Genomic DNA, 12,192 nt, shown 5'->3' on the forward strand with positions numbered 1-12,192 from the left:
AAAAAACATCTCTATCTGTTACCCAAACCGCGGTTTCCCCTGACCGAACTTCCACAAAGTCAAACACATTTCTAATGAATGTCTGCTAAATTCTGATACAAACCCTTTGTTGTGTCTGTCTGTGTTTTTCAGGCTCAGCCAGGTAAACACAGCTCCCCTCAGAGAAAGGCTTCAGGTGCGTCTGTAAACAAGGAACCAGCCAGGAAATTTGGTACGGGCGTGTGACAAACACAAAGTTCATTCAGTGCACTCACCCAAAACTCATATCTGAGATACCGCAGGGAATGACATATTGGATATTTCATTACGTGCCTGTGTTTTAAGGCCCTGAAGTGATGCCTCCTCTGCCCCCTGCTGGAGAAATGGTGAAATACTCGCCTAAGTCTTCAGACTACATCATCCCCAGTCATGATATCAAAGGTGAACTATTGCAGGGGTCTGCAACCTAAAGCTCTTTCATCCCTCCTTTGTGGCATTTTTTAAAATCAGAAAACTGGACAAAATGAGGGTAAAGGCTTTAGAAAGAGGTTAATTAATAGTTTAAAGCACACATCCTTATCTTCTGTTGCACAATAGTATGTAGTTCAGAACCAAACCAAAGTTGTTAAATTATTTAATTGCATTTACATTTTTTAAAGATTTTTACAATAATGTTGTCATATTTAATTATTCAATACTAGGAGAAAAATTATGCGCTAAAGTTACAATGATTAAAAAAAAGCATGTTGGACTTGGATTTCTTATATTTTTAATTTAGGTAAATTTGATATTGGTGAAATGATCTTTTTCAGACATATACTTTAAAGTTAAAGTTAGGACGAAGTGAAAAATATATTCAAATTTGCTGCAGCAAGAGGATCTTGTGTGACACACGATGTATTTTATTTTGAAAGGAACTTGTGTGTGCTGCTGTGAAAAGTAAAAGAAATTAAAATAGTTAAATACAGAAAAATATAAGGCTGTCATAGTTCAGTTGCCGTAAATATTTAAAAGGTACATATTATAAATAATTGGCCTAACAGCCACAAAAACATGAATAAATATTATTTTTCTAAACTGACTTTGTGGCTCTCACTGGGTTATGGTCAGTAAGAAACATGCAGACCTGTCCTGTAGAAAAACACATTTATTTGCTTGTTTGTTCCACGTTTTCTGAAAAACAAGAAGAATGAAATAGGTTTTATTTGTCTTTGTGTGCCCAAAGTTAACATACTTCTTTTTGTTAAAAGAAATCATCAATAGGTATAACTCCCCTCCACCGCCTCCAGACCCAGTACCCCTCGGAAAGAGGTCAGTTCATAAGCACACACTCAAACTGACAGTTAGGCTTGACAGCTCTGCAAATATTTGCTTTTGTTCCAAGCTTACTTTATTCTTCATTTTTGTTTGTGATATTGATTCAATCTGCAGTCCAATCAAAGCTAAAACAAACCTTCAGTTTTTGTGTAAAGCCTTGTGTTTACACAGAGCGAACACTTGCAGTGTGCTCGGTTTTCAACATAGCTAAAAGCTGAGTTTAGAAAGCTGCAGGGCTTGAGGCTGGCTTGTTATGGATGTGTTTAGGAGACCAGAGGGGAAGTTTCAAAAGAAACAAACGCCTCGCGACGAAGCTTTGCAGATTCTCAAACCCCAGATGGACAACCCTCCAGCTCCACAGGTACACATCTAAAAACGTAATCTCCTAAAATACTGTTTGCCAAACTCACAGCAGTGGGAAAGCATTTGTTATGATTATTGACGTCCAAAAATTTTTTTCTTTTTTTTTCAGCCGAAACGTCCCATTGCCCCATCCCCGTCTGCCTCTGCTGTGAAGGATGCAGGCTTCAAACCTAGGAGCGCAAAAACAAAAGCGCCTTATCGTCCTCTGCCCAAACCTCCCCCAGGTACTCCCCAGCGCTAACCGGTCCCAACAGCATGTCACAGGCAAAGCTGCAAACACTTTTGTTTGCTTGCAACATTATGCACCACACAAAAGGCCTTTTTAGTTTAGTCTAAAACAAGACATTTAATATTTATTTTTATGACTGTTTTATGTTTTTAAATTTCAGCATTGGTTTGAAGTCATGCCCCTCAGGTTTTATGTTTTAGATGTTCAGGTGGTTTCACAGGAAGCCTGATTTAAATGTACATGTTAACGTCATTAAGACAGCGAGACCAGACTAAGACCAGATTCACCGGTCATGCTGGATTAGTTACCATCTGTGCCACTCAAAACTAAAACTGAAGTCTTGGTGTTTCAGATCTTCACTTGTCCATTCATCTCAAAGACCCACTATGATGAAAATTGTGTTTTTGGTGTTTTTAGTGTGTTCTTGTGGCATTTTTCTAATGATGGAGGACATATATTAAGAAAATTAAACTTAAAATTGCTTTTCTGAGTATTTCTTTATTCAAATCGTCGTGAATCCGTAGCAGATGGAAAAATGCTCCTATAAAAACAGCTTAGAAAGTACGCTGGGTGAGCCACAAGCCCCCTGCTCTGCTCCACTCTGATGCATCCACTTGCAGACAAATCCATGTATGTCTTGATTTTCCTCATCTGAGCTGGCTTTTGGCTTAAAACTGTGCTAGAAAACTCCAATATTGTTCACCATTGTTGTTGGGGTTGTGAGAGGCTGTAAACTAGTTGGAGAGCGTGTAAACAAACAGTTGAAACTCTAATGAGCTCTTGCTGCTCTGCAGAAACTACACTATACCACCAAAAGTTTTGGCTCACCTGCCTTAACTCACATGTGAGCTGAAGTGCTATCCGATTCCTAACTCATTGAGTTCAGTATGATGCCGGACAACCTTTTGCAGCTATTGCAGCTTCAACTCTTCTGGGAAGGCTGTCCACAAGGTTGAGGAGTGTGTTTATTGGAATTTTTAACCATTCCAATTTTTAACCTTCCAAAAGCACATTGGTGAGGTCACACACTGATGTTGATCGAGAAGGCCTGGCTCTCAGTCTCCACTTTAAATTACCCCAAAGGTGTTCAATTGGGTTCAGGTCAGGACTCTGTGCAGGTCAGTCAAGTTCATCCACACCAGACTCTGTCATCCATGTCTTTATGGACCTTGCTTTGTGCACTGGTGCAGTCATGTTGGAAAAGGAAGGGTCTGCTCCAAACTGTTCCTACAAGTTTGGGAGCATGGAACAGTCCAAAAGGTTTTGTTATCCTGAAGCATTCAGAGTTTTTTTCACTGGAACTAAAGGGCCAAGTCCTGAAAAACAACCCCACACCATAATTCCTCCTCCACAAAATTCCACACTCTGCACAATGCAGTCCCAAATGTAACGTTCTGTTAGCAACCTCCAAACCAAGACTCGTTCATCAGATTGCCAGATGAAATAGCGTGATTCATCACTCCAGAGAACGTGTCTCCACTGCTCCAGAGTCCAGTGGTGGCGTGCTGCTTTACACCACTGCATCTGACGCTTTGCATTGCACTTTTTTGATGTGTGGCTTGGATGCAGCTGCTCTGGGATGGAAACTCATTCCATTAAGCTCTCTGCGTACTGTACTTGGGCTAACCTGAAGGTCACATGAAGTTTGGAGCTCTGTAGCATTTGACTGTGCAGAAAGTCAGTGACCTCTTTGCACCATGTGCTTCAGCATCCGCTGACCGCTCTCCATCAGTTTACGTAGCCTACCTCTTCATGGCTGAGTTACTGTTGTTCCCAAACTCTTCCATTTTGTAACGATTGAGCTGACAGTTGGATGTGGAATATTTAAGAGCGAGGACATTTCAGGACTGGATTTGCTGCACAGGTGGCATCCTATGACAGTATGTAATTCACTGAGCTCTTTCACAAATGTTTGTAAAAAACAGTCTGCATCCCCAAGTGCTTGATTTAACACACCTGTGGCCAGGCCAAGTGATTAGGACCCCTTATTTTGATCGTTTTGGTGGCTGAGCCAATACTTTTGGTAATACAGTGTATATATATGTATATCCTAGAAAAATAACTTTACTTTTGCTAAAAATGGCGTAATCTTAAGGGAACACTTTTAGAATATCTCAAAGGATAATCAGAGTGGGTCTTTAAACCAACTTCCAGCATGCTGGATTCACAATTTTCCATAAAATCTCCCTGACTTTGTTTGCTTCCTTTTCTGAAACAACTATGAGCACAACAGCTGTGATTTCTGCTTCAGTGCTTTGGGTCAGTCCTGCAGGGCCTATTTTTTTCAAAGTAGCAAAAACAATTTTATTGCAGCAGTGCAGAATTCTGCCGTTGTGCATTTTCTTTTGTTTTCTTTAAAAACCCATTTGAAGTGTTACAGACTACAGTTTTAATTTACACACGATCCAAAATTATACCTTTTCTTCACATGTCCGCTTTGAAGGGATTGTGTTTAAAAAATGCTTTCGTTTTTCACATTTTTATGCAATCTTTTTGTTCAACCCATGGAATTAAATCTGAAAGTCTGCAGTTCAATGGCATCTGAGTTATTTTATTTAAAATTCACTGTGGTAAAGTACAGAAACAAAATTAGAAAGAATGTGTCTCTGTCCAAATATTTATGGTCCTGACCGCATATAGTAAAAAAAAGGGGATGTCTTTTTAAATCCATTTGTTTTGCATTATTTGTTGAGATTTATTGTTTCACTTTGCCTTCAAATGCCACTTAAATACAATGTTAATCAATCTTTTGAAAGGTTATATTCATTAAACTTGTTTTCCTGCTCATTTAATCCCAATCTCCATCCATCATATGCCACTTATCCTGCATTGATCTGCACTATCATTTTTATTTATTTCCCTCATTGCCTGTGTTGATAAAATGTGCTATGTTTTGTTATTTTTTACTGCACTGCAAAGACGGGGTCCTTAGAAATTAGTCAAAAATTATTACCCCATTGGCAGATTTTCTTAAAAAAAGCAACAAAATCTGCCAATTAATATTTTCAGAAAAAATTGTTACTAAGACATGTTTTCTCAAGCAAGGTTATTTTGCTTTAAAAAAAAAACTTTATTGATAAAATTATTTTTCTTGCCAGACAGAAAACAAGGGTCTTTTTACTTTCTTAAGAACCAGTTTTTGCACAAATAGTCTTTTGGACGTGATCAAGCACCCACATCATTACAGCACACAAGCTCACCATCCAGCTAAAACTCTCTGGTTTAAGCTAACCAAGAAAATGAGGAGTCAACAGCCCGTTTCATCCCCACTGATGACTTAACATGCTCTGGCTCTATCAACACTCAGAGGAGGCTGAAGTTACAGAAGCATGACAGCAGCACAGAGATGCCTTGTTTCTAATTCGGGGTAACTCCTTGTTTGATGCAGTTTCTCGAGAGCTGCCGGTGGAGATGGAGACCATCCAGACGCAGCTTCATCGGAGCACCAACGACGAGCACTACACCTACACCAACGTTCCCTGGAAGCTTTATCTCAGGAAGGAGGTGTGTGCATGCATTAAGGCACTAACCAGACGGGAGGTCATCAGACATTCTGGCTGGTTGAATATCAAACTCCACCGCAACCTCTTTTAACACACAAATCAAATTTAATAGAGAAATGCTTTTTTTTTTCCCCTGTACAGGTATTTTATCCCAAAGATAGTTTCAACAACCCCCTGGTGCTTGATCTCATTTTCAAACAGGTATGCATTATTGGTCATCTATTATTCATCATTCCCACCTCTGTGTGGACTCTGCATGACAACTGATATAAGAAAACAAAATTGCACCCTAAAAAAATGGATGCCCATATTTGTAAACATGGCTCTGAGCAAAGTTGCAAACTCATTTTAAATACTTGGTCTCACAGTTGGCAAATTCGAGAGTACAGTTTATTACACTTTTTCGTTTCTTTTTGCCACTCTGGGCTCAATAATCTTTGCTGATACAACAGAAAGATCACAGGAAGATTGGACTAAATTATTTATTTAAAAGTTCTTCTCTGTCCTCCTCTCTCTTCTCCAGATAGTAAATGACACCCTGTCAGAGGCATGTGTTCGCATCACCCGGGATGAAAGGCAGAAAATGAAAGCCCTTTTTGGTAGTCTGTCTGTTCCTTCTGAATGATCTTTTTTTTTTCTTTAGGACCGTGTGCTCGCGTTGAAACTCATCTCTCTGACATTTATGAACCTGTGTGCCTGTTTCTGTTGAATGTCAGCCAAACATGGAGTTCAGCAGAATATGGATCCGGTTGAGGAACATGTGAAGAAAACGGTTGTGACAGCCGCCAGGGAAACCTGGCAAATATACTTCTCCAGACTCTTCCCTGCCTCGGTGAGGGTGATGATGAGTTCTCACTGCTTTTTCTTCATGTTTTCTTTTTAAGTTCTAGTAAATGGGAATCTATGTGTGACTGCAGGGTAGTGTAGGAACGGGTGTGCAGGTGCTGTCAGTGTCCCACAGTGGCATGAAATTGCTGAAGACAGTAAAAAGCAGCACTGCAGCTCCAGACTATTTCAGAGTCCTGCGACCCTACTCGTAAGTTGTGCTTTTAACTTCTTATTTGCATTTTTTGTTTCTTTTTCTCCAGCCCTGGTAAGTTTTCTATTTGTGGTACCTTCATTACTTTACTGTAGAAAAGAAGTGAAGTTTAATTTTAAAGTCCCATTCCAATCATCTTTTGATCCATTTTTGACCAAAATAATTTAAAAAAAACTGTAGCTTTCTAGGACAGATCAGTGGTTTCTTCGCCTCTACTTTGCCTCTAAGATGTAGGCGGGACCGTTGGCGCAAAGCAACCCCACTCACCTTTCCCTTAACCATTACAGAGCATAGGAAAGGCTCTGCAATGGTCGCTCCTTTAGGCTGAGCCACTCTCCCATGGGCCCACCACCCGTAGGAGACCTCAAAAAGGGCCGGTGCAATGTGGTTTGGGTGACAGTCGAAGGCGGGTGCCTCGGCGGCCCAAACCCCGGTCATGGAACTTGGCTTTTGGGACATGGAATGTCACCTCTCTAGGAGGGAAGGAGCCTGAGCTTGTGCGAGAGGTTGAGATATAGAGTCTATATAGTCTAGATATAGTCGGGCTCACCTCCACACATAGCCTGGGCTCTGAAACTCAGTCCTAAGAGAGGGGTTGGACTCTCTACCACTCTGGAGTTGCTCATGGTGAGACGTGGCGGGCTGGTGTGGGCTTGCTTGTGAGCCCCCATCTCAGTCGCCAAGTTTTGGAGTTCACCTTGGTGGATGAGAGGGTCATGTCCTTCCACCTACGGGTGGGGGACAGGTTCTGACTGTGGTTTCGGCTTACAGGCCTAACAGCAGTTTGGAGTATCCGGCCTTCTTAGTGTCTCTCGAAGGGGTACAGGAAAGTGCCTCAATGTTGGACTCCATTGTCCTCCTGGGGGACTTCAATGCCCATGTGGGCAATGACAGTGGCGCCTGGAGGGGCGTGATTGGTAGGAATGGCCCCCCTGGTCTGAACCCAAGTGGTGTTTTGTTATTGGATTTCTGTGCTTGTCATAGTTTGTCCATAACAAACACCATGTTCGAGCACAAAGTTGTCCTTTAATCCACCTGGCATCAGGAAACCCTAGGGAGGAGGTCAATGATCGACTTTGTAGTTGTTTCAGGTCCTGTGTCTTAGACACTCGGGTAAAGAGAGGGGCAGAGCTGTCCACCAATCACTACCGGTAGTGAGTTGGATTCACTGGCAGGGAAGACTTGGAAGACCCAAACGCACTGTGAGGGTTTGCTGGAAATGTCTGGCTTAGCCCTCCGTTAGGGAAGTCTTTGACTCCCACATCCGGTAGACCTTAGAACAGGTACAGAGGGAGTTTGGGGACATTGAGTCCGAGTGGACTATGTTTTCCACTTCCATTGTCTGCTGCTGCTCGGAGCTGTGGTCGCAAGGTCTCTGGTGCCTGTCGCTGCAGTAACCCCCAAACCTGGTGGTGGACACCGGAAGTAAGGGATGCCATCAAGCTGAAGAAAAAGTCCTACCAGGCCTGGCTGGCTTGTGGGACTCCAGAGGCAGCTGACAGGTATCGTCAGTCTCTCCCGCAACTCTCCCGAGTTGCGGGAGAGAGTCCAACCCCTTTAGAAGCTCGGTCACCCACGGAGAGCTCGGAGTAGAACCGCTGCTCCTCCACATCGAAAGGAGCCAGTTGAGGTGGCTCGGGCATCTAGTCCGGATGCCTCCTGGACACCTCCCTGGAGAGTAGTTCCGGGCATGTACCACTGGGACATGAGGAGCTGGAGGAAGTGGCCGAAGCGAGGGAAGTCTGGGCACCTCTGCTTAGACTGCTGCCCCTGCGACCCAGTCCCGGATAAGCGAAGGAAGATGGAAGGATGGATGGAGGAGAGAGCGTATTTTACACTTTTTTAAAACACAGTTTTTGTCTGCTTCTGATTCACAACAGTATGAGTAAAATGAACTGAAATAAAATCTTAAGCGGAATTTTCTTTATACATGTCCTCCATCGTGAAAACAATGACACAAGAACATGTTAAAAACACCAAAAACACAGTTTTTATTGCAGTAGGCCTTTATGCAAATTTTAAAATTAATTCATGATTTTAATTGTTTTTTTTCTGGGACGATCTACCTTACTCAGATATGCAGACATCCTTTTTGTGACCATCCCCTCGGAGAACATGCTGGAGTTCAATCTGATCAATGAAAAGCTGATTCTCTTCTCAGCCAAAGCATCCCAAGTCAAGCATCTGGTGGACACCTTCATCAATGAGATCAAAAAGGCAAATCGCACACAGTTAACATTAACAAAGTTCATGTTCCAGACAGGACAATAACTGCAAGTTTTCTTGTATACCAAGAATTAAACCATCAAGTTAAAGATAAACACCTCCCTCAAGAACTCCCAAGCGTAAGATTGCTGTAATTGTAAATGTGTTTCTTATCGCTCCTAGGACTCAAACTACGTGATTGCAGAGCGTAACTTTGTGACAGATGACCGCTCCATGCTTGTTTTCCATAAGGGGGACATCATCAGGCTGCAAGTTATGGATGGGCTGGAGAAAGGTTGGATGCCGTTTTAGCCTCAGACCTGCTCTGCTCCGGCTAAATCCATTCTCCCAGCTTCAAAACAATTGCTGTTTCCTGCAGGTTCCAGCTATGGCTGTGTCGTGAGGAAGAAGGTCGTGTTTTTGGAGGAACTTAAAAGAGACTCCCAGGACTTTGGTGAGCTTTTAAGCCTTCAAATGCTTTTAATCAGTAGCAGAATTGTCGTGTTTTTGCATGAGTTTTGACTCAATGCAAACAGCCTGGTGATTCAAAATGACAGCTTTGAAATATTTACCAACCTGGACCGTGTCTGCTTGGCCTCCCTGGGGAGGTAATAGTATTTTCAAAACAAGAAAGAATAGGGCAGTGACATGACAGCAGTCGCTGCTCTCCGTGAATATGATATTGAATCCGAAAATTATTTTTCAGGTGGAAGACGGCGAGGCAATTTAAAAAGTATTGATTCATGTTCTTTTTTCAGGATATAAAATATGAAATAGGATCACAAATGTCACATCAAATAGATGCTCCACAGGACAACGACAGAGCGCGAGCATCTTGGAATATATTTGTTTGTTTTTTTAGATTGCTTTGAGTTTTTTTTTTCTACATAAAAAAAAGAATAAAAGAATCATCCATAAATTATGAGGATGGTAATTGTTGCAAAATCTTACTTACATTTTTATCATTGCATTGTGTTTTTTGAAAATAATTTACATTATTATAAAACGATTTACTCAAGAAACTCAAAATCATGATATTTCTCAAAAACTTGGTTTGAACTGCAAAGAATTGCTGACTACCAGGTGGACAAAAATCTGAAACGTTTTTAAATAGCTTTGAGTTATGAAAATAAAGCAGAATAAGATATAAAGCACAGATGACTGCAGTGCTCTGTATCTGTGGCTGCACCATGTGCCGGGTTATCAGTGTGCAGGTGGAGCAGAATCAGGTCTTGTAATGATAAGGAAAAGCGAGCAGATAAAGATCTGGCTTGCTGTCAAAGGAAAAGCAGATTCCGATGAGGAATGAAGCTCCTCTAAAACTGCCTGCAACAATACCAGTTATTTTCTATGCCTCAGGGTGGAAGTTTGGCGCTGTGTTCGGCCGCTCGGGTGCTTTCCCAGCTGACTGCGTGCGACCCGTTGCTCCTCCTGACTTCCTGTCGCTGCCGCTGGACCGTAAGTCTGAGCCTCGAGATGGAGCGGGGCAGTTTGCTGTGTCTTCAGCTGTCGCCGTGGCAGTGGCCTCCACCATGGCTGCACATGAGATTGATCAGACTATTGAGGTCAGCCGGAAAGCATACACCTGCTCGCACCTTTTTCATCTTGTCGTAGTCATGTTTTTATACACTGTCACACTCTGCCTTCCAGAAAGTTTCCCTGGATGGTTTTCCTGAAGCAGATCTGGATGAGAGGCTCCTGCATGACAGCAAATACAACATGCTCGAGTTTGCTAAGAAGTTTTTCAGACAGCCGCCCAGTGGGAAAGAGTGAGACGCAAACATCTGCTGACACTCGTCCTTTTTATCATGACATCCACGGTTATGTTATTCCTGTACATTGGCCAATCCAAAACACTCCTGTTCTTTTTATTTCACAATGAGCATTAATGTCAGCAGAATAGACCTGTTCACAGATACCGCAGTGCATTAAATTTTGGGAGAGGTCAAAGGTCCTAAAAGGTCCAAAAATGTGCAGAAGTCAAAGGCTTGTTCTGGGGCCATTGCTGTGTTTTTAAGTGCTACAACAAGCGCCGACTTCATGTAGAGTGGACAGAAGAGGATTGCAGTGTCCATTTAGATGAACCTCTTCACAAACAATGAAATAGCACCACAAAAACATCTATGTACTTGTAAAGAACAAACTGTTCGGCGACATTGTCAGCGAGCAATACTGACATTTACCGTCAGTCAACTTTCAAGTATTTTTATACATTTGTATCAGTCTGGGGGGATTCTGGCATTGTATGTAACTATAAACTACTTTATATCAGATTGATGTATTCATAATTGTGGTGAGTGTCTATAGCGTCATACCGTATGCCTCACTAACCCAACCGACTTTTAATTCTGCGAGCGGATCAGATAATTGTTTTCCGGCAATGCCGCATCCTGTTGAAGAAATAGAAGAATACCGTATGCCTTTATTGAAAAAAACAACAAATCAAATCAAAGATAGTCCACATGGCATATCTTGGCCTTCAACTAGATGTATACATCTCTAACATTAAAGTCCCACTCCAATCTTTTTTTGATCTATTGTAAATGGGTTTCCAGTGGTCTTTAAATGTAATTATGAAGCTTTTATCCCAAATCAAAAACCTGTGCAGTTTTCGAGGACATACAGTAGTTTCTGCAAAGCGGCAGTAGTTCATTAGAAATTTGCATCTGAGTTGTGGGCGGGACCTTTGGCGGGGAGTTAGCCCGTCCACAATTCCCGACATCCATCTGTTTACACTTTCTCCTGCCAGCTTACAGCTCCTCAAACCCCCAAACTAACATTACTGGTGCAACAAAAATGAAGAGCAATATCGGAACTCTTCAGCCGTACAGTTCTGAGCCAGATGCCAGCACATACGAGGAAAACAAAGATGTACATGGATCTAGTCATCTACAAATGGTTGCATCAGAATGGAGCAGAGCAGGGAGCTTGTGGCTTCCCATAGTAGCTTCTCCGTTCCACCTAAAAGCTTTTTCAAAATGTATGTTTTACATCTGTTCCTGATTCACGATTCAAATAAAGAAATACTCAGAAATACAATTTTAATCTTAATTTTCTTTATATGACATCCTTAAAAAAAAGCCTCAAGAACAAGTTAAAAGCACCAAAAACATATTTTTTATGCGAGTGGGTTTTTAAAGTAGTGTGTCATGTAGGCCTAATATTGAAACAGACAAGTTTCATCCAGTTAAAATCCCAACTTATCAATATACAATCAATTAAGTTCAGTCATAGACTATCAAATGCTTTTCATCCAAACCTCCATTTCTCTTCGTCTTCCTTGTTCTGAATGAGAGGTACTTGCATCACAGCTGTTGCACAGGCACATTCCCGCAGGTGGTCCTGTAGTTTTACCTTTGAAAGGGGCGCCATGTTCGCCATCCGATTAGGCCTCGACCTCTGAACCCACGCATGCTCAGTCATATCTTTGAACTGGTCTAGTCTTCTCTTTTTTTCCATGCAATAGTTGTGCCAAAGGTTCTTCCATTTTAAAGGTGTGGCATCAGTCTGAAATGAATTTAAAAATTCTTGAATTTTTACTTTTAGAAAAATGTATT

At 41.7% G+C, this 12,192-nt stretch overlaps 1 protein-coding gene across 1 annotated transcript in view; it reads left to right on the plus strand.

Moving 5' to 3' along the window:
* The window catches only part of LOC101164624 (unconventional myosin-XV-like), a 50,150-nt gene that overhangs the window by 23,695 nt on the left and 14,263 nt on the right, over nucleotides 1-12,192 (plus strand). The window contains exons 29-43 of the mRNA XM_023958435.1: nucleotides 133-211; nucleotides 325-420; nucleotides 1,230-1,290; nucleotides 1,564-1,657; nucleotides 1,769-1,883; nucleotides 5,277-5,392; nucleotides 5,533-5,592; nucleotides 5,915-5,990; nucleotides 6,108-6,223; nucleotides 6,309-6,427; nucleotides 8,506-8,647; nucleotides 8,819-8,930; nucleotides 9,015-9,089; nucleotides 9,995-10,200; nucleotides 10,286-10,404. Of these exons, the coding sequence (XP_023814203.1) occupies nucleotides 133-211; nucleotides 325-420; nucleotides 1,230-1,290; nucleotides 1,564-1,657; nucleotides 1,769-1,883; nucleotides 5,277-5,392; nucleotides 5,533-5,592; nucleotides 5,915-5,990; nucleotides 6,108-6,223; nucleotides 6,309-6,427; nucleotides 8,506-8,647; nucleotides 8,819-8,930; nucleotides 9,015-9,089; nucleotides 9,995-10,200; nucleotides 10,286-10,404 (1,586 nt within the window). The remainder of the gene's footprint in view (nucleotides 1-132; nucleotides 212-324; nucleotides 421-1,229; nucleotides 1,291-1,563; nucleotides 1,658-1,768; nucleotides 1,884-5,276; nucleotides 5,393-5,532; nucleotides 5,593-5,914; nucleotides 5,991-6,107; nucleotides 6,224-6,308; nucleotides 6,428-8,505; nucleotides 8,648-8,818; nucleotides 8,931-9,014; nucleotides 9,090-9,994; nucleotides 10,201-10,285; nucleotides 10,405-12,192) is intronic.

This window comes from Oryzias latipes, chromosome 1 (assembly GCF_002234675.1).
Source record: "Oryzias latipes chromosome 1, ASM223467v1".
NCBI classification, from domain to species: domain Eukaryota; kingdom Metazoa; phylum Chordata; class Actinopteri; order Beloniformes; family Adrianichthyidae; genus Oryzias; species Oryzias latipes.